This window comes from Agelaius tricolor, unplaced genomic scaffold (assembly GCF_023055355.1).
Source record: "Agelaius tricolor isolate 1412-34295 unplaced genomic scaffold, bAgeTri1.0.p SCAF_15, whole genome shotgun sequence".
Lineage (NCBI taxonomy): Eukaryota > Metazoa > Chordata > Aves > Passeriformes > Icteridae > Agelaius > Agelaius tricolor.
The window spans coordinates 4,446,943-4,468,722 of NW_027269275.1; the positions used below are offsets into that span (position 1 = coordinate 4,446,943).

At 40.4% G+C, this 21,780-nt stretch overlaps 1 protein-coding gene across 1 annotated transcript in view; it reads left to right on the top strand.

Moving 5' to 3' along the window:
- CDH8 (cadherin 8) overlaps positions 1-21,780 on the top strand; it is a 162,926-nt gene that overhangs the window by 110,927 nt on the left and 30,219 nt on the right. The window contains exon 9 of the mRNA XM_071440258.1: positions 16,284-16,405. Coding sequence (XP_071296359.1) covers positions 16,284-16,405 — 122 coding nt within the window. The remainder of the gene's footprint in view (positions 1-16,283; positions 16,406-21,780) is intronic.

Below are 21,780 nucleotides of genomic sequence, written 5' to 3' on the forward strand. Positions count from 1 at the left end.
GTTTTGTGGGGTTTTTGTGGGGTTTTTCATTTGGTTGGGTTTTTATTTAGAAGAAAGGCATTTTCTGTTCTCATTCATAGGCAAGTGTCTGGCCAGTACTTGTTCAGACAAAATTCATGCTATTGGTGACAAATAGCATTACCATTGTATCCTGAAACTTGTGCAAAGTGAGACATTTTGAATGGTGCTGTTCCCTCCTTTACTTTCCCACTGCTGACAAACTCTTTATAGGAGTTTCTAGTTTTCTGCAGCCTTTGTTTTCAGGGAGTTAAAGTGGCCAGCCAGACTGAAGAACAGCTGCCTTGAGTGGTTGTCCCTCAAACCTTTACCCAGAATTTTGTATTTCCTTTACATTCTGGTTCCCGAAATGCGTGGCCAGTGCACAGGGTTTGCCTCCTGCTAAAATCCCAGCAACCACAGTGCCTTCCTCTCGTGTTGAGGGACACACCTGGTGCAGGTAGCTTGGTTTGCAAGCTGCAAAAGAGCTCTGGGAGCTCAGAGGGACAGGAGGATGTGACCTGAGACCCTTTGCATGCCAAAGGATCTGAGTACCTGTGGCACAGCTGGGTGAGGGACACTCAGAGTCAGGGCAGGAGCCCAGGGCTCAGGAAGAAGAACCAAAACTTCCCTGTGCTCAGGCTGTGAAGGAATAAAAGCCCAGGGATAGAAGTCTTTGTGGGGTCCTTCCTCAGAGGCACAGGCTGTGGCTGTTTTGCTGTGAATAAATGGCTTTATGGAACGAGAGACCTGAGACTCTGCTGGGGAAACCTGGGCTGGAACCAGTGAGGAAACGTGGTCTGGCTGTGAGTGGGGTGTGGGGAGCCAGGAGGGGCCCTGGAGCTGCTGCTGAGTCCCAGCAGTGCCAGTGTGGGGTGCTGGAGGTGTCCCTGACAGAGAGTCCCATGAATGGTCACACTGGGAGCTTAATAGTTGCATGCCCACAATCTTTAATCTTATCTTTTTGTGGTTACTGGAGATTAAACCAAGCAAAGAGCCATCTGTGTAAAAGAATGAACTGAATGAGATTATCACAGCACAGGTGATGTTTAGGTGATACAGGGGATATTTAGGTGCTGGTTTCAATATTTCAGATTTAGTTACACATTTTCCTTTAAACTCTTTCTGCAGTTTTGGTCCCCTCAACTGCTCCCCTTAAATTTGTCTATTCCTAAATGTCTTCTGCACATTTTTCCTATTGTGTGATTTCTTACATCTCTCTCTTATGGGATCAAATTAATTTTTGCTTCTTTGTTGCTTAACTTTTTTCCTCGCTCGTATCCTCTGTGCTGATGAATTCTGCCATATGGATTTTCAAGAGAAGATAATATTAGAAAGAGCCTTGACATCTTTGAAAGATGCCTCTGAAGTACAGGCTTAGGCTGTGCAGAAGAAATACACTCATGCCAAGGGCAAGACTCAAAGCTATTGAACCTGTGAATTGATTCTTAACTTTTCTTTCTACGTTGCCATTCACCAAGTTTACCCTGCTGAATGGAAAGGAGCAGGAATATCAAGGTGATGACAGGCTGGAGGAAGCAGTCCACTGGCAAAATGATTTCCTGAGAATGGGCCTTTGTGCTCTGTGGATATAAAGGGTGAACATTGTCACTGATTCTGGACTTGAAACACTGACCTAATGAGATTTCTCATTAGTTTTTGGTGTAGCTGAGACTTACATGAGCCTAAAGTCGTAGCTGAGACTTACATGAGCCTAAAGTCGTAGCTGAGGTTGGGAGGTTTATTTTAAATTTAAATGCTTGAGGGAGGGGTGAATGTAGACTTGCTCTGTAAGTCAGGGTTGATAGTGCTGCTCATGTGTTTGAGCTCTCTGGAGCTGTATCCTGAACAGGAGAGGAATCTGGGGGCATGTGCAAGGGTTTTTTGACAGCCTGAATTGCAGTGCAGTAAGAATGAATGATTAAATTACAGACGTCTCTTTTGGTGCATCTTTTTTGTGTGTACAAAGGCTCATCACATCTTTGGTTCTTTGCTACTTGCTTGAAATGAATTTTCTACCATTCAGTAAAATCTGGTGAAGTCAGGATCCTAACAGTCAGATGAAATCCCATTCTCCTGAACCCACAAATACATTTTTTTTTCTGTGTAGATTACAATTATAGCTATAACTCCTGCTCCCATTGACATGCTTGTGTTGCTGGCATTAACTGGCTGCCAATTTTGCTGGGCAGTGAAGCAGAGCAGGGTTCAGGCTGGGCTTAACCTCCTCAGTATTCTCCCAGTTTCTTGCACAGGTTTTTGCAGCACTTACCACGTTATGTGTTGTCAATGCTAGTCAGAGGAAAAGAAAATCAAATAGCCATGACTTATTTATTAGAGCATTTTTTCCTACAGATTCTGAATGGAGTTCAGAATCACTGATCATTCAAGAGATCAGATTGCAAGACGTGGATAAGGCATGTAATAATTAAACCCTGTCCTCTTTCTGCCTCCAGCTCCATGGATTTCCATTTCCATTTTTCAATGGCTGGAGCAGCCACCTTGCACATACTTCCTAGCACACTTACAGTGTGGGCCATTAATATCAGGGAAATGCCCTTCATTGCTGGTTAATTGATATAACAACAGCAGTAAGAAATGGAGAACTAGTGTAGTTTGAAAGCAAAGCAAAGACTTATGTAAGAGAAGCTGGTTTAACTTAGCCTAGAAAGAAATTTATTAGCAACAGAATTTGACTGCACAACATTCTTCTGATTTAAATATGAATATCCTGATATTTGCATATTCATCCCTCCAAAACTGAAGCTGAGATCTGCTTGAGATAAAGGATTCTAGTGAATTCTTTGGAAACAAAATATACTGCAATGCCTTCATTATTAGCAATGCTTATCTGAAATTCTCTTTTTAAAAAGTGAGGCAATCTTTTTCCCCAGAATATGTGTATTATATAGTTTAGCTTCCTTGAATGATACCATAGATTTCAACAAGTAAAGACTTCTAAATATATTTCACTTGGCCAGCTCAGATTTGTGACAAACACATCAATAAATAACAGAAAGCCTGGCTCATTATCTCTAAAGACAGTTAAATGATGATCCCCTTAAAGTCCCCAAGCTGCCTTTCACTCCATGGAGCACTGAGTGGACTACTCAAGGTTTATATTTTCCTCTGAGCTGTGTTATGATTATTTGCAGCACTGGATTCTTCTCCCTCTTATGCTGGATATTAGGAAGGAATTGTTCCCTGGCACAGGGTGCCCAGAGCAGCTGGGGCTGCCCCTGCATCCCTGGCAGTGCCCAAGGCCAGGCTGGACACTGGGGCTGGGAGCAGCCTGGGACAGTGGAAGGTGTCCCTGCCATGGCAGGGGGTAAAGAAGATTATTTTTATGTCCCTTCCAACCCAAACCACTCTGGTTTCCTGTGATCCTCACACTCTGCACATCACACCCACAGATACACAACAGAGCAGTCCACCAGGGAGTCCCAAAGCCAGTGGGGCAGGATAATTCTTGTAGCCTGGAGCTGTGCTTTCAGCCAAGGTTTAAATCTCTGAATGAAGAGCTTTAATGGAATGTCTGCCATCCTTATTCTGCAGGCACTGCAGTCACAGAGATGTTATTTTCAGTGGGATTGAATGCTTGATCAAAGGGTTCTTGGCACTCAGCCCCATGTGCCAAGCAAGCATCACTCCTATGGCAGCCTCAGCCCCCTGCCCAAGGGCTGGGCAAAGCACCAGAGCTGCCACAACAAGTAGAAATGATCCTGCATAATTATTCAAAGCAAGAGGTGAAAATCTAGACAAGATCTTGAAATGTAAATGGTATTTGACCACAATAAATACTTTCCAGGCCCAGAGCAGAGGCATCTCAAGGACAAAGCTGTGGGCTCTGACACAGGTAATTACCCACACCAAGAGCATTCTTTGGAAATGAAGAAGTATGAGGCAATTTTGTCACCTAATGGGAAAGGGCATAAAGCCAGAAAGGCTCTATATGGTTTACTAAGAACATAAATAGAGTAATTGAATCATCACCCGGCACAGGTACTGCTAAAGTTATCTAGAGTGTGTATTCCTTTAAAAAAATGCAAGGACACTAATTAAAAAGGAAGAGAGACATATTTCTTCAGAACAAGCCTTCAGCTACAATGTACTTTTTAATGCCACGAATACCTTTGCTTTCATTATGCTTTCATTTATTTAATTTTATTTAGCCTTTTATGGTAAAAATAACTATAGGCATTATTAGCAATAATTCTAACATTTTAGAGAGTTGCTTTGGTACATCATATAACTATCTCTAACTTAGGGCTGAGTAAATTTCAGTAAGTTGGAGAAATAGAAGGAAATAAGCCTTTATGGAAGTTTAAACAAGTGAAGCTCAGGAATATTAACCTTTGCTGCTTGACCCTTTTTGCTCTGCTTTAGTGGAAATCAAACTATATAATCCATCATTTTTGCACTAAAACACAGAATTTGCTAAGGTGTTTTTTATCCTTTTGCACATAACTAGAAGGTTACACAGAGCTCCTCAGAACCTAAGGGGTCACAGAAGGTTTGCCATTGGGCAGTGGAAGGCTGGTGCACCTTGTCAAGGCAGTTTGCAGCTCTCAGCTGGGAAAGTGTACTCAAACATAGCACAGATTTTAGTAGCAGGAGAGGTGATCCACGTGGATAATAGCATGGGAGGGGCCATATTATGAGGAAATACGAATGGGAAAGGAGTGTGCTTGTGAAAAAATCTCTGTATGAAGTGGCCTCAGTAGTTCAGGAGCAAGCACTAAAATTCAGGTGTTGGGTGCTGAGTAGAAGCTGGAGACCTGATTCCAGCTGTGAATAAAGCATCTGAATAATTCAGTAAAAAAAACCAAAACAAAACACCAAAAAAAGGTCAAACTAAGTAGTGAACATCATTATGACAAGGAAAAGGAGAGAGACTTGCAGGAACAGTCTAAATTATACTTCTGTTTTCTGGGCATTATAAATCCAGGCTAGACAACTGAGTTCTAGATTGGCAAATATAATTTTGTACAAATTGTACAGGAGTGGGAACACTGTTCAAAGCTTAAAACACAAAAGGCTGGGACATTGGGTGGTATTTTAGAAGGAAATAAGGTTTCCTGGGGCACAAAGCAGGGAAGGATTCAAGTAAGGAATGCAAGCAGAAATGTACATAACTATTTAGTGCACAGAATATTTATTAGTTACTTTGAGGGAATTTAGAGGCTGAGCATTTAGATACATAGCTGATATATGTTATATTAGCAAAGTGCATCTTTACTCTGATCAGCTACCAACTGGCCATCCTCACTATGAGCATTAGAATTAGAAGTTCTAAAGGAAATAAGATTAATCTTAGAAATGCTGTGTGGAATTGACCTCATTTGAGAACCTGAGTTCATCAGTTCTGAGCAGGTTGGGACTGTCTGAGATCTCCACTGGTTTTTCTGCATGAGGGCAGGTGAGAGTAGGGGTTTGTAACTCAGTATAATTTCAGTCAATCTTGAGCTACATTTCTGTCTGGAATAAAGACTCAGCAGCATGCTCTGAGCTTCTGGCAAAGGTGCAGGGCAGGGAAGAAAGGAACTATTTTGAAAAACAAAGGAGATGGCATTTTTAAAGGTGCATTCTGGTGTGCTGGAGAGGTCTTTTTTGCTTATTGCTGAAGGTATGCAAGTGAGAAGGTTTGGTGCTGAACTCCTAGAACCTGATTCATATCCAGGATATCCAGCACTATTTTATCTGTGAAGGAAACATAAGATAAATTAAATGGTACTGTTAAGAAAATCAGTCTCAGAAAGCAATATGAGCTGTAAAAGTAATGACATTTAAATGCTTCTATAATAAATTCTGCTTTAATAAAAATCTTTATTAAAGCATTTTGATGTTTTGTCTATGAGTAAGGGAGGCATTTCATTTGAGCTATAAATTATTTTACTTCAATCATGAAATCATTTCAAATAAAAAGCCCCAAATATTCCAGACAACTCATCCTCAATCAGTCTGCTTATTGTTATTATTATTGCTGCTAGTCATTAGAAAATGTCATAGCTAATTATAATTGACAATAAGACCTTGCATATCTAAGTCAATATTTTTATAAGATTTTAATATGCATGAGGTATTAGCGTATTAATAATATAATTGCTCTAAAGTGTGGGACAGATTCCTGACTGTTTTATGGCAGCACAATTCCCTTGGTAAAGCTGGAATTGAGAAACACAGCAGCAAATCATGTCCTGGTACATTTGTTGTACCAGGACATGATTTGTTGTCTTAAATTTTTTTCAGTCAAATTCTTTTCTTTCTTGTCTACTGCCTTATTTTTAAGTCAAATTCTTTTCTGTCATTCAAGGACATCATATTATTTTCTGGATTTTTTTTTCCCTCATTGTTATATTTAGAAATTAAAACCTGTTACTACCTCACAGCAATTTAAGGCATTACAGTGCCTCAGAAAATCTGGAATCCTAATTAGGCTTGTGGTGCTTTGAACCACAAAAGTCCAGATCCAGTGGCATTTCATCACACTGTTATTATTCTAGAGTGTATAATGAAAGTATCAGAAAAATTATTCTGAGGTTCAGAAAAATTATTCTAAGGTTCTTTGTTTTCCTAACTTTTTTCCTTCATAGTGGTGCATGCCACAAGGAAATGGAAATCCTTCACTCAAAATCTATTAGTAGCCTCTTTTGCTGAAATGCTGGGTCTGCAGAGCATTCTTCCTTCTTGGAGATTCTTCCAGAGATCACAAATGTTGTTTTTCTAGTGCTTAGTCTTGTCATTAGATATAATTTTTCCACTTGCTTCATGTTTGTTTGTTTGTTTGTTTGATTTACATTTGCCTTTTGCACAAAAATCTAACTGTAAAACTTCAAATATTTCTAGGTTGCCATTTCTTGTAGTTGTTAAGCAGTGCACTGCTAGTAAGTGCTAAAACTTTAGCTGTATTTTTAATTTTGCACTTGTAATGATTCCCCACTTCAGTACATAGCACAGCTAATTTACTGAGTGTGACATAACTGCAAACTTCCTCCTGACTTGTGTCCTCGTTAGAGATAAATAAGGCTCAATTAGACAGTGCTTTATCACAAATACAGGTTGTTTTCTGCCAGAAGTTGTTTCAGTTTGGTCTCTGGATAGATGTGTGGGTGGAAGGATATCAGCAGTGTTGGGTTTTTTATTGTTTTCCCTTAAGGATTTACTTAGGATCAGTGAACAATCTGGAATTGCTTCATTGTCATAAACCTGATATGACTTCAGCAGCTTCCAATACAGCCCTCTCAAGCAGCTCTACTAATACTTTATTTTGAATTATGTATTTGTTTACTCATATTGATGTGTCACATATATCTTTATTATGTGTCACTGTGAATATAAACCTCACTGTGGTCAGAATTAGATATGCAGAGCAGCCTCTAAGAACATGCTGTTTGCATCCAGAGCGTCTGCCAAGAGACAAGGACCCATAATTCTTACTCAAATATTGCAAAGATGTTACAATTTCTAATTAGGATACTCATTCCAACTCTTTCCAAGTCCCATCCCATCCATTTGTTCCCATTGTTTTCATAGCCCACTTTCCTCTCCTCCTGCATATTCCATGCATTCACAGAATCCCAGGATCACTGGGGTTGGAAAATCCTTCCCAGCCCATGGAGCCCCAGCTGTGCCCGATGCCCACCTTGTCCCCAGCCCAGAGCCCTGAGTGCCACCTCCAGCCCTTGCTGGGACACCTGCAGGGATGGGCACTGCCAAGCTCCCTGGGCAGCCCCTGCCAAGGCCTGAGCAGCCTTTCCATGGGGAAATTCCTGCTGGTGCCCAGCCTGAGCCCAGCCTGAGGCCGTTCCCTCTGCTCCTGTCCCTGTCCCTGGGAGCACAGCCCGACCCCCCGGCTGTCCCCTCCTGGCAGGGAGTTGTGCAGAGCCACAAGGGCCCCCCTGAGCCTCCTTTGCTCCAGGCTCAGCCCCTGCCCAGCTCCCTCAGCCCCTGCTGGGGCTCCAGCCCCTTCCCCAGCTCCGTTCCCTGCCCTGGACACGCTCCAGCCCCTGCAGGGCTCTGGTGGCCATGACAGGCCCAGCAGCGGCCGCAGGCCTCGAGGTCCCTCAGCGGGGCCAGCCCAGGGGCCGGGCCCTGCCCTGGGCCTGCTGCCACCCCAGGGCTGGCACAGCCCAGGTGCCACTGGCCTCTGGCACTGCTGCCTTTGTGCCCAGCCCTGTCCCCAGCACCCCCAGGGCCTTTGCCACCAGCAGCTTTCCAGCCCCTCTTGGCCAGCCCAGCTCCATGGGGTTGGGGTGAGCCCAGGGCAGGACCTGGCACTTGGCCCTGCTGTCCCTCAGCCCATGGATCCAGCCTGGCCAGATCCCTCTGCAGAGCCTTCCTGCCCTCCAGCAGATCCACACTCCCACCCAACCTGATGTTATCTGCAAACTGCCTGAGGATGCCCCCGGTTCCCTCATCCAGATCATCCATAAAGACCCTGAACAGGACTGGGCCCAACACTGAGCTCTGGGGGACACCCCTGGTGCCTGGCACCAGCTGGATGTGGCACCATTCCCTGTTTCTGGGTCAGGCCATCAGCCAGTTTCTCATCCAGAGAAGGTACACCTGTCCATGTCATGTGCTGCAGCATCTCCAGGAGAATGCCATGGCAGCCTCCAAATCCCTCTCTGATGCCATAGGAGTGTTCCATGTAATGAGCATTCCTGTTATCCAGTATATGGAGCATCTCCTGTCTTTGCTAGCATTTGTTCTTTGGAGCTAATGCCACTGAATAGGAAGTAGTGACACCAAGGTGGAGTTTTCAAAATGTACATGTTGGGATTAAAGACAAACCACCATTCAGAGTCATTTGGAATAACCAGAAAGCCTTGAGTTTTGGGGTTGCTGAGTTTTTGGAAGGATGGCATGAGGGATGGTGTGGCTGCATTTCTCTTCACAGAGAAAAGCAAGGCACAGCTTCCCAAGGATATTTTCTGGGAATCACAGTGAGGAACCTCAGAGAAAGAAAAAACAATTCTTATCTCAATTGCTGCTCCTGTGTTTGTTCACAAGTGGAGTGCATTGTGGAAGATTGTTTACCTGAAGGGAATTGATAATTGGATTCTGGTGTGACTGTTTTGATTCACTGACCAATTGAATCCACGTGTGTATGTCAGGACTGTTGGCTGACAGTCACAATATTTGGTTGAGTGCTTGTGCAGTTTGTTTAGATGTAGTGTAATATAGTATAGAATAATATAGTATAAAGTAATTAATTAGCCTTCTGATATCAATGGAGTCAGAGGCATCGTTTCTCCTGCACGTCAGGGGACACCTGCTTTACAATAGGGTGGGGGTTGTCTTTGCTTCCCAATCCCCTCCAGCCCCAAGGTGGATATGAATTTCTTTCAGCATCCTCTGCTCCCTCCAGGACGAACTTTGAGCTCGCTCAGTGTGGCCCATGTTCTCATTTTCATTGCAGCAGAGGATAACTTCTCCTCTCTTATCATGCTCAGCTAAATCTAAATAGAACAGAATCTTTTGATTTTTTCCCTTATAGCCAGGCTTGTGGTAGAAGAGACCCTTTTCACACTTGTGAACTACATTTGAGGGGATGTTTTGCTTTTCTGATCTAGTCTCTCCTTTTCAAGCCCTTTTGATCTGTCTGTGCACTGAGACAAGGCAATATCATGCAAATACACCATGTGAAATAAGAAACTTCTGCAGAAAATTACAAACCTTTCCCGGTTTTGCAAATGGATCTTACAATTCACAGAGTATCAGAGGTAATTACAGAGTAACTATTTGTGAAGCTGCTGAATAACTGCACTTCTTCATGGCATGAAAAATAGCAGAGAGGTTGCATTGGAATGTCAAATTATAGCCTGACCTCAGATAAACAAAATGAGGGCTAACTAATTCTATCAGAATGCATTGTACCTGTAAGAAAGGAATAGGCTCCCTTTTAAATTTATTATCAAGTTTTATAAATCAGTGTTGATCCTTTGAAGTTAGCAAAGTACCTGGTTCAAATCCCTGGTTTAATTGAAAGTATATTTTTATTTGGAATCCTAAATGATTTCAAATGTAGTAAATAATTCAGTATTGCTACTTACAGTGGCAAGCAAAGAGCTGAGTGCAGGGCTAGGTGGAATATCACTTATAAAAAAATTTGGTCTTTTTGCTGGCATGTCTCCATTTTCTGTGTAATTTAGGTAATTGATTCACCTGATTGGTGCTGGGTTATATGAAATAATGTTAATGTCTTATGTGTACTTATGTACCAAAAAAAAAAATCCCACAGAAAAAGAAAGTGAATGAAAACAGGACCTGAAGGATATGGTGTATTTAATTAGCATTTTCTGGCCTGGTGTGTGCATGTATCAAAGAAATTTTAATCTTTATTTTTTGTTTTGATATTGTCAGCAACCTGAAAGTAAAATCAGTCCTTTAGTCCCAAGTGATACATCTCATATGTTGAATAAAGATAAGTGAGTGTGGCCTTCTTGAGTCACCTCTTTACAGATGGAGTTGCTTGCTGAGCTTTGGGAACCTCCTAACTGCAAACCCAGCTTTGAAGAGGTGGATGATATTAAGCCACTTCTTGGTTAGACTTGTGACAGTCTCTTGGTGAGGAGATAGAAACAGAGTGTGACAAAGCTTTGCTCTTGCCTCATTCATCCTTCTGGGGCCCACAACAAAATACATCCAGGGAGTTGGAGAAAGGAGATAAAACTTCTCAACTCTGCTATTATTTTCTCCCAAAGAATGACTGAAGGAACAAACCTGAGAAATATGTTCCACATCCTTTCCTTTCCGCGCCACTCCCACACACATGTACACACAGACACTCGCCACAATCTGTGCTGCTCGGGCGAGTTCCATGTGCTAAAGAAATTCAAATTGAATAATAATTAGGAGGTTGTGTTTGTTTCTTGTCTTAGCACCTCGTACAGGAACCTTCCTGCTGATATGTACTGATAAGTTTATGCTGCCATTTCAATAATCCATGATTTCTCATCCTCTAAAAAGACAATCATTTCAATGGGGAACCAAAATCTTCCTGGTGAGCAGCTCTGTCTGGGCTTTTAGTTTGTTGTTTGAATTTTGTCCTAGCTCAGAAATAGCTTGTGTTCTGGTATTTTTAAGAGAAATGCTGGCAATTACTGCTGTCTTCCTGACAATTTTGGAGTGGGTTTCAGGCACTCAGCCTTTCTTGAATCAGATCATTACCCAACGCTGCAGACAAAGGAGCCCGGTATTTGCTGCACTATGTGATTTCTGGAGTTAAGCTTCAACATAAATAAAACCTCAGTTTCACAATAGCATCTGTGTATCTAAGGATTCTTGAAGTCAGATTTGTCAGTTTTATATGACAGAAAGATTGTTATAAGCTGTGGCATTCTAGAAGTAAAGGATTGCCTTTACTTCTAAAAGAAAACAACAACATAAACTCTAACAGGAGAAATAAACTTGTCCTGTGGATTATCTTAATAAAGTCATCAGATAAAACTTTGATAAAGTCATGGGAATTGGATCTGTTAAAATACAACTTAATAAGTTTGAAACATAAGGGATGTAAACCAAGCACTGTTGTTTTTACTAAGTCAGTGATTCAGATTTTGTTTTGATTTCTTTGCTAGAGCTAGGTCTTCCTCTACTTCTAATTTAAAATATTATTTTTGTAGACATTTAATTGAATCAGAGAAGCATGAAATAACCATTTCCAAACCATGTGGTGGTGATTAATAATAATAATAATAATAATAATAATAATAATAATAATAATAATGAAAAATTAGTTATTTTCTAGGAATCTACTTTCTATTCAGGTAAATTTTAGGTAAAATGCAAGACAGCTAATGATTTTTTATAGAGAATGTTGAAGTGATTTTGGATTATTTAATGACCTAAAATAAAACTGAACTAAACTGGATTCCTTTGGGTTAAAAAAATTACAAACTTAATTTTGGGCTACAATAATTCTCTTTATCTCAAAAAGCATTTTATCAGTCAAGGAAAGACAGAGGGAAGTGCTTTAAGCAAGTTTATGAAGTCTTTAAGTGTTTATGGGAGTTGAAAAGCTGTATTTTATTTTTTTAGTTGTGGTACAAGACAAAAATTATATTTATAAACTCTAGTTACTCCTAGAAAATTTTGCTGTGTGCAGCAACAATGTTGACAACACTCAGTGCTTTTTAATAGAAATTTCCTACAATACAGGCACACATTTCAGTTATGTAGGATTTTTTCCAGGAAGGACAAAAACTGTTGATCCCAATAACAAGTGGTAAAAAATGGGGCTGTAGCCTCCAAAAGTTCGGTTTGGAGACAATAAGTTGCTTGATAACATTTGTTTGGGTTTTTTTGTTTGTTTGCTTTAATTTGACTTTGCTTATTTGATCTGCCTCATCATTTTGGTATCAAACTCTGCAGCGTTTTTAAACCCTGAGCTGCTTTCAGTGGGTTGCTCAGAGGAGTACCAGCAAGTTGGGTATTTCAAGCATTTAATATTCCAGTTGAGTCTTGTGAACTGGGGAGAAAACAGAAGAGCTTTTTAGGTCCTTATAACCCTTGGAAACCTTTCAATATGCATTTCTAAACTCAGGTGGATTGTCCATAATTTTTGGAAGTTTATTTATCAACCCAAACCAAGTTCCACTAGTTATTTTTGCATTGAGTCTTCCTTTCCTTGGATCTGTCTAGTGTGTTCTGTGCTCATCTAGACACAGAGCGGTGTCCTCAGATTACTCAGTCCTTCTGGGCAGCCCTAGCTTGAAAAGACTTTTATGTAATTAGTCTAGTGGAAATTTTGTCAATATTTTTCAATCTTGCATCTCAGAGCATTAAATTTTCAAACAAAGCCGATGTTTCTCAAGTGACAGCCCTAATGATACTTTTATATTGCAAAATTCAAGGTAGGACTTTTCAAACTGTGCATCACAATAAATACAGGTGCTAAAGCTTTAAAAATCTGGTTAGTTCATTATAGAATCTCTAACTTTACCCTTTTTTATGATTTTACATAAAATAACAGATTGGAAGTTAAGCAGTCAGTCTAGCTGTCCACCTGGTGCATGCAAGAAGATTCAGTCTCCCTTAAATCTACTGACTGAGGGGTTTATTGGGCAGAAACCCAAACTAAACAAAAACCCACGCAGCAATTAAACTCAGTTTTGTTCCTAGTTAGAAAGAACTGACTGTCCATTCATACAAATGAGGAAAAGTTCTGAATGTTGAATACTAATGAGTGAGACACCCAAGGGCCTGAAGGGCAGTGACCATGCAGATGGGGCAGGTTGTGACCAGCCTGGATCCACTCCAATCCCTTTCTACTCCCAGGTCAAGCATTTGGGGCATTGCCAGCAGGTCTGGGTTTAAGCTTGGACATCCTCTGTTCGTGTTTCAGCACCGAGAGTCTGCAGACATGAAACGTATGGAGAGGAACAGATGGAACTGTTCCATCCTGATGGTGTTTTCAACCTGGGTTTGCTTAGTGAGGACTCAGCAATGTGTCTGAATAGGTGTGCTCAGAGTGGAGGAAAACACTTAGCACAAAGTGGAATTTCCCTGGTGTTGGGGAAGATGAAAAAGGAAAGCCTTATAAATATGATTGCCTGGCAAAAGATTTTGAGAATATGGAAACTGTAAGTGAGATTGAAATGAAAGCAAGCTTTGAGATCCCTCAGTTACTGAACAACTGGAAAACAATGGCATGGCCACTGAAGGTGATCCCCTTTTGATGGAACAACACCCTCTGCTTGCAGACAGGCCCAAGGATCAGAGCAGACCCTACAGCTTGGCTGAAGGGGCCCAAAGAGGAGTTTTTAGGGTTTAAAATGTAACACAGTATGGTAATGTAATGATTCTTATAGGCTGTGTATAAATGCTATAGGGTTTGTATCTTGTACTAGATTGGTTAGTGAGAATCAGAATATTCAACACAGAAGAAGATTTATTGTATTGTAACGGGAACCTCACTCTCTCACTCTGTCTTTCTCTTATGCTCTCATCCTTTCATCCTCTCTCTCTCTCTCATCCTCTTTACCACACTCTTGCCTTCTCTCTCTTTCCCACTCTCTTTAGTTCTCTGTGGCTGGCAGTTCCCAGCAGGGCCCTGCACCCAGGCCTTTGCAATAAACCCCAAATTCCACGACCTGGCTTCAGAGATCTCTCATCTCTGTCTGTCCCAACCATCCTACCCCCATCACTCCTACACCCTGGGAAGTTTGGGATGGCAAAATAATGCAGTGTATTCAGGGTGGTGGGCACTAAAAGCTGGAGATACATTTCCCTCTCTCATCTCTTTTTCTCAACAACAAATTTCACCACAGTCACAGGAACCCTAAAAAGCAGTGGATATCCCCTTGTTTGGAGATTTCCAAACCAGCTGGGTCTCTCTTGTGTTTAGTAAATTAATTTTTTAAATGAATTCTCATAAAATTTCTAATTATAATATCTTTAAATTTAATGTTTGTATTTCTGATGAAAGACAAACATTTTGGGGGCAGTCACAAGGGACATGAATAATTTCTTTAGAAGCTTATCTAATTAATTACATTTCTCTGTAATGTCTTTAAAATTTGAACTGCCATCATTTCATTAATTTAGATAAAAGTAAATCTTTAGTGTTTAAATATGACACTAGTGCTGAGAATTCTGATAAGCTTGAGATTCATTGTCTGTATTTTTATTAAGTGAAGATAAAAAAAGTGTTTAAAATGTTTGGAATATGATTTGCATATTAGGTTTTATTTGGTTTCAAATACATCATTATTTCATGCCATAAGTGCTCCCCTCACCTGTTAGTAAGTAAGATCATAAGATGCAAAAAATAAATATTGCTCATATAATATTTTGGTGGATGCTTCCTTTTCCTCTTTAATATTCTTTCCTTATTAAAACTTTCGGGTCCTTGAGATGGAAAACGTTGAAATCTTGATGTGTGGTGATCTTCCATGTCCTCTCCAGGAGGAATTTTGATATTTCAGAAAATCCCAGAGATAAAAAGCCTTTTATAGCACTGGTATATTTGAGTTTTCATTTTTTAAATTGCTATTTTTATGCCATTTCAATGTCAGTAGTGCAATTGAAATTTGCACATTTAGATTTATGAGTGGAGCTTCCCATCTTGTGGATGTCTTTAGCACACAAGGAGTAAACAAGGCTGTAAGACATCAGATTTGATCAGGTCATGACAGAATTAATCCTGATGGAAACCACAAAACCCACAGTGTATGTGGTGATTCTGCCTTTATTCATCTCTGCCATTTGTAGAGCTGCCACCAGTTGGTCCCTGAGCACTGGTGGGGCCTGATCTTCTTGGACTTTGTAGTTATTTGTACTGAGAAGTGCACTGAATATTGAGATTTGTCATTGCTGATGATACAAATGATGTAGATTAGCATCACTGGAAAATGATATTCACCAGGAGCTGGACTTTGACACTGGGCTTGAGGTACCTGTGGGGGTGTGCATGTGCTGTGGAACAGTTTATCAAACTCTCCAAATCAGCTGGTGACCTCAGTTTAAACTGAATTCATGGGCTTGCTCCTTGGGGAAAAATAATTTAAAATATTTATAAGTAGTCTCTGAGCAAATTAACGATGCTGAATTGAGGGAAAGACACAGGCAGCTGCCTCTGAAAGCTATTCAAAGTAGATGAAAACTGTTGGTTTAGCTTTTCTTGCCTTACAGCTCATTCTACTCTTCACAGTGATAAGCAATTTTATGCAAAATAGCTCTATATTATAAATAATGAGTTGTTACTTCAGTGAAAAAAGTTCACAGGTCACGGTTTTGGTCAGTGGTAGATTATCAAAGTGCTTTAATTGTCCAAATTACTGTCTAGTTTCCTGCCTGTCAGTCTCCCATCCATCTTTTTCCCAATGTGGGTCAGTACTTTAACTGTGTTTGCAATGAAGAAATAATAGATGTGCAGTCAGAACAATTAATGAAGTAAAATGTGCTGTTCTCTGCCAAAGATAAACAAAGAAATAAATCTCTGCTGTTTGCAGCCTTCCCCTTTCCATATATAATGGACTTTATCAATAAAACAATACAAACTTCATCAAAGAAAAATCTTACCAATTTAGACCAAGAAAGGTCTTCATTGAGCTAATCTCCAACAAATGCAGTTTGCAGCAGGGATCTATTTATTCTTTTCAGCCACCAAGCCCTGGCCATCCTTCTTCAGCTGGCACTCCAACTCCACGATCCGCTGCAGATGAGGCAGCCCAATTAAGCAAGGGCAGCAGACAGGAAGAGCATGGTGACAGTGCCAGCACTGCTGTATTTAATTCCCAATTAAATATGCTTACCTTGGGTTCTTTGGTCTCTTTCCTCAGGGAACCACAGCCAGGTGTCCCGGGTGCCTGTTGCTATCAAAGTTCTGGATGTGAACGACAACGCCCCTGAGTTTGCATCAGAGCACGAGGCCTTCCTGTGTGAGAATGGCAAGCCTGGACAGGTGAGTATCCCAGGTTTTATGTGATGTGAGATTGGGATGGAGTTTGTCCCTGTCACTTTGTGTCATCTTTACTCCCAAAATGGGTGCCCATGTGTTCATGCTAACAGCTCTTAGCATTAACTCAAGATAAACCCATGATCACTTTCATGGGATGTCTTTTGTAATTTCACTTTCATGGGATGTCTCCTATAATTAAATAAACTTTTTCCCTTAAGTTTTAAATTAAAGGTGAATTTAATTTTAAATTAAAGGTGAGTACTTTAGGATAATATCCTGAAAAAATCCTGAGTGTCTCTAAGCTCCCAACATCACACTCTGTGTAATGGAGCTCAGCACTTTGTAAGTTCATGTGTGTTAGTTGGTGAAAGTATAATCCAACCTGAATTCCAGTTCAGTTATTGACCTACATTGCAGCTGCTCCCAGGTATAATTTAGAATAAACAGTTAAAACAATAAGCCCGTTTCCCCTTGACCTTATCTCATTATAATCTCTATTCAGTTCTTGCTTTTCTATGACAGTTGGGAAAAAAAATTAAACAGCAAACCAGAACTTGATGGAAAGTGAAGTAAATTGTAATTGTGTTTGAAGATGGTGTTGGAGAAGGGAAGTTCAAATTTTCGTTATATTAAAAAAAATATAAAAAATGTTATTGCCTTCTTCATTTAATGAAAAAAGCTTGGTGAAGAAACTCACACAACACTCTCCAAGGTGAGGTCAACAGCAACATGTCAGAAGCAGGATTCAAACTGTTTAATCTTTTTCAAAGAAATGAAGCAGATTTGTTCAAAGGTATTCACTTTGAAGGACAAATGTACAGAAATAGGGAAGAATATCTCATATGCCACCTAAATAAGAAGGTGAAGATTCAAGAATATGCACAGACATTTAGAAAGTAATGCAGTGTAAATGAGATGTAACTTTTGTCCAGCAAGAGAAACACTGGGTGTTAACACAATTCGATGTTTTTAAACTTTGCAATTTATTTCTAGATTGTGACATTTTATGTAAATAAACAGCAGCTGACAGCATGACATGGCTTGTTAATCCAACTATTCCTGTGTCTCATGTGGGTGTTAGACATGAAATTTACTGTTCTCCAAAGAAGGTTACCTGACAATAGAGTTAGAAGTTATTTTCTTTTTAGTAGTTTAAAATGACAACCTATATAGCAGTGTCTGACAACCCAGCTCTGCATACAGGATTGTATTGTTCCAGAGGATGATTTGACTTCTAGCACCCCTTTTTGTTTAGTAAAATGGTGTCAAAAATGTGCTACTTAAGGAATGAGAATTCTCTCTATCCACTGAAGAGGAGATGTGCCCTCATGGGCAAACAGTGATGTTACAGTTGGCAATTCAGTTCTTCTAGCTCAGAGTGGATTTCTGTTCAGCTCAGGCTGGATTTCTGATGCTGAGTAGTTGCATTTTCCAGGATAGATCAAATCCTAATGACTATGGTTTTATTCAGGATTCAGTGAGCTTCCCTAAAATCAGAAAGTTCTGTTGTACAGTGTTTTCTGACTGTATTTATCTGATATTCCCATCAATTTCAGGTGGTTTAAAAGATGGTGAAAAATGTTCACATTTCATTTTGGAATAAAACGATAAATGAGATGATTAAGAGTCAGCAGGTAAAAGAGGTTTTTGTTTAAGCACTTACAGAAAACTTTCATTAAAGCTTGATATTCTATATCTACCATTGCCTCTTACACTCTTGCTCTGATGGCAGATGTCACTCTTGAGCATGAGTCGTCGTGTGAACTTTACAGATGGTTATTAAATATTTGGCTGCCAGCATGGATGAGGTGGCACTGATCCTGTAATTTATTCTGTGTTTAAACAAATAGCACTACTGGAACAGTAACCAGTCCAGAATAATCTCCAAGGTTAGGTTCTGAATTGAAGGTGTCATTCAAAAATCATCAGCTCCTGTAAAGATTTTAGTAACTCCACTGCCTTATTGTATTTTCTTATGCTTATTTCTGTATTCAAGTTTTGGAAGAGGTCCTATTTATAAGTTAAAATATAGAATTCAAGGAACTACATATATCTCAGTTATGAAATAGGTGATATGAGAAAGATACTACTAGTAGCAAAAGACTCATTTGGATGGCTGTCCAAAGCTTAAACTCAAATGTTACACATGCAGGAAAGGTGCAATTGTCTTAAGGTATTCCTGTCTGTTGACATTTGCAGTTCCATTTAAATCTAAGTTTAAATCAATTTTGATTTACCATAAAGGTGATTATATTTGAACTATTGGTAAAACCTTATGTGCAGCCACTAAATACATTGCACCATCTATTCCAGTGCACTTTCTAAGTGTTCTGTTTTGGGTTCTGATATAATTGCAGTAGCAAGTACAGCTGCTAGTGAGGTGACACAGTGGATTAAAAACTCTTGATGTGTAACGCTGCCAGATGCATTTTCCCTGCCTTGACCTACCTCTGAGTAAAGGTACCACAGGCTGATTGGAGAGGAAAGGGAGGGAGAAGGAAATCTGGTTTTTATGCATGTATTTCTGTGCTCCTCTCACATTTTTACACACAACAGAGAGTTGCCAGAAATGTTTTTTGTCAGTTATAGGGGGGAAAAACAACAAACTCCAAAAATTTGAATATACTGTTACAGTACCTCTAAGTTAGCCACAAATCACCTCTTGCCTTTTCCTATTATTCCTTTTTTTCTGCATAATTCCAATTACTAGAACCAGAACATTCATGGTTTGCTGACTATAGCTGTGCTGTTGATTGCTCTCCAGCACAATAAAATTATTTTCCTGTAGACCTACGACAGAACTTGTGTAATGCTGAGTAAGAAAAGTGCCTCACTCGCTATTTCCCCAGTCCATACTCAGACTTTTCCAGGGAAATGCTGTTTGCTGGAAACAAAGCTACAAAATCTTCACTTGTTAGTGCAGACAGCGATATATGAGAGCTGAAGGCAGCTTTAAACTGGAGCAATATAAAACTGGGCACACTGCTCCTCCAGCCTCCCACAGTTTGTCTCTATTTTATTCACTTTTCCTACTAGATTGTTTTTCTTTCTAATGGGTGAAATCTTCAGGTAGATCTTTGTCTTTCCAGCTAGAGCCATCCCTTTACTGCCAGAACCTGCATTTGACTCTTCAGACAAAGTTAAAATTGCTCTGTGGTGACTCTACTCTTATGGTGCTTTGAGTCTGCAAAATAATGCAGAAATAACCATCAACAGCAATGGGACTACAAAGGCTTTTCCAGAGTTGGAACATCAGTCTTGTTAAAACTAGAAAAGTGTTTATTAGTGATAAGGAACCATTCTTAGTGAGGTCAATGGCTTGCATCACAGGAAGAGTCTTTTAAACAGTACCATGGACAAAAATTGCACATAGATATTTATGATGTCTTGCAAATAACTTTGTTTTCTATTTATCCTTGTATATATTATTTCAGGCACATGTAGCTTTGTAGAACTGCAATACAAACGTACAAATTAGAAAGTCAAGCTGTCCTAGGGGACCATTTAACTATTCATTACAATCCAGTGCTGTCTGCTAAACAAAATATGCTGATTTGCTAAGTTTCTGCTAAATGTATGTACAGAATCAAATGCATGCATGAAGTATTAATACAACATCAAAGTTGGAATTTTACATGTAAGAATTTCAGAAATTTCAAGACTGAACAGCCAAAGGGTTATTAACTTTTACTGGATATGTAGTGAAAAAGAAAAAAAAATCAGTTCTTGTCTTCTTTATTGATCAATTTCTCTATAGTGGAACATCTTTGGGGTGGGTGTTGTTACCAGGAAAGAAAAGACATCCATGGTGGGCAAGAGGCCAGCCCTGGGGTGGTCACAGGACCAAGGCAGTGCCTGTCCCTTGTGCTGGCCCTGCTGAGGGACCTCCAGCACTGGGGGAAGTTTTGGGAGCCCTGCAGGGGCTGGAGCGTGTCCAGGGCAGGGAACGGAGCTGGGGAAGGGGCTGGAGCCCCAGCAGGGGCTGAGGGAGCTGGGCAGGGGCTGAGCCTGGAGCAAAGGAGGCTCAGGGGGGCCCTTGTGGCTCTGCACAACTCCCTGCCAGGAGGGGACAGCCGGGGGGTCGGGCTGTGCTCCCAGGGACAGGGACAGGAGCAGAGGGAACGGCCTCAGGCTGGGCTCAGGCTGGGCACCAGCAGGAATTTCCCCATGGAAAGGCTGCTCAGGCCTTGGCAGGGGCTGCCCAGGGAGCTTGGCAGTGCCCATCCCTGCAGGTGTCCCAGGAAGGGCTGGAGGTGGCACTCAGGGCTCTGGGCTGGGGACAAGGTGGGCATCGGGCACAGCTGGGACTCCATGGGCTGGGAGGGATTTTCCATCCTCAGTGATTCTGTGACTCTGTGATTTTGGGATTCTCAGCCATGTTGTGAAGCACAAATTAAGAGTTGGAGAATTACCTCAGTAATATTCCATTGCCTGAGCACACACCACTGAGTAGTAAAATATGCCTATCAGCACACTAATAAAAACTTGGAAATGAGAATTACTGGACTTTTCTGACCCCTGTCGAGTAAAAGATAGCACAGTTTAATATCACTGCATATATATTATGTTTTCTGTTGTGGTTTTTTTTTTAAGACCTTATCTTAATGCAAACACACAAAGAAATAAGGTTGCTATGGGAACTCCAACTCTTAATTCTGTGATGTGTGCGTGTAACACAACAAATGTGGTATTGCACTAAGCCTGTCTTTTGCATATAATTTTTGGTGCATTTTTAGAGAAAGAAGCATTTTATAAACAATGTAGGGAATGGATGGAATACCAGTACCTACAAAATATTATAACAATCTGATAAACTGCACCTGTTATGTGCACTTGCCCTTCCAGATTTCACTGTGCCATTATCCTTTTTCCCTATTGCTTTCCCATTCTATCAGCGTTTGAAAAATTGAACAGTTATAAAATATATCTATCTAAACATATCTGCCTTGTTCAGTATCCCAGCCCCAAGTGCACTTCCCTATGGAGATGAATTACTGATACCTGCTCCAGCCCTGGGCACATCACAGTGGGTGCTCCAGTGCCTGACACCTCTGCAAAGACAAAGCTGAAAATCCTTCCCAACCATCTGCAAATGGCTCCAGCTCTGCACTGGGACAGACAGAGGCTACTTAGATATTTTTCCACTGTTTTTATTTTTCTTACTTTAGGATCCATTATTCAGCTATTAAATTGGAGACCTACTTCTTAAATTAAAAAAGTAAAAGCTGAATTAGGCCTATTTTTTTGTCCATCTCTTCTAATACATTTGCTTGAAATCCTGTCAAGGTTTCCACCTTGATATATGCAGTTATAAAAAAAAAAAAACCAACATCCTATTCATATGATATTTAATAAATCTAATTTTTTTCATTAGATTT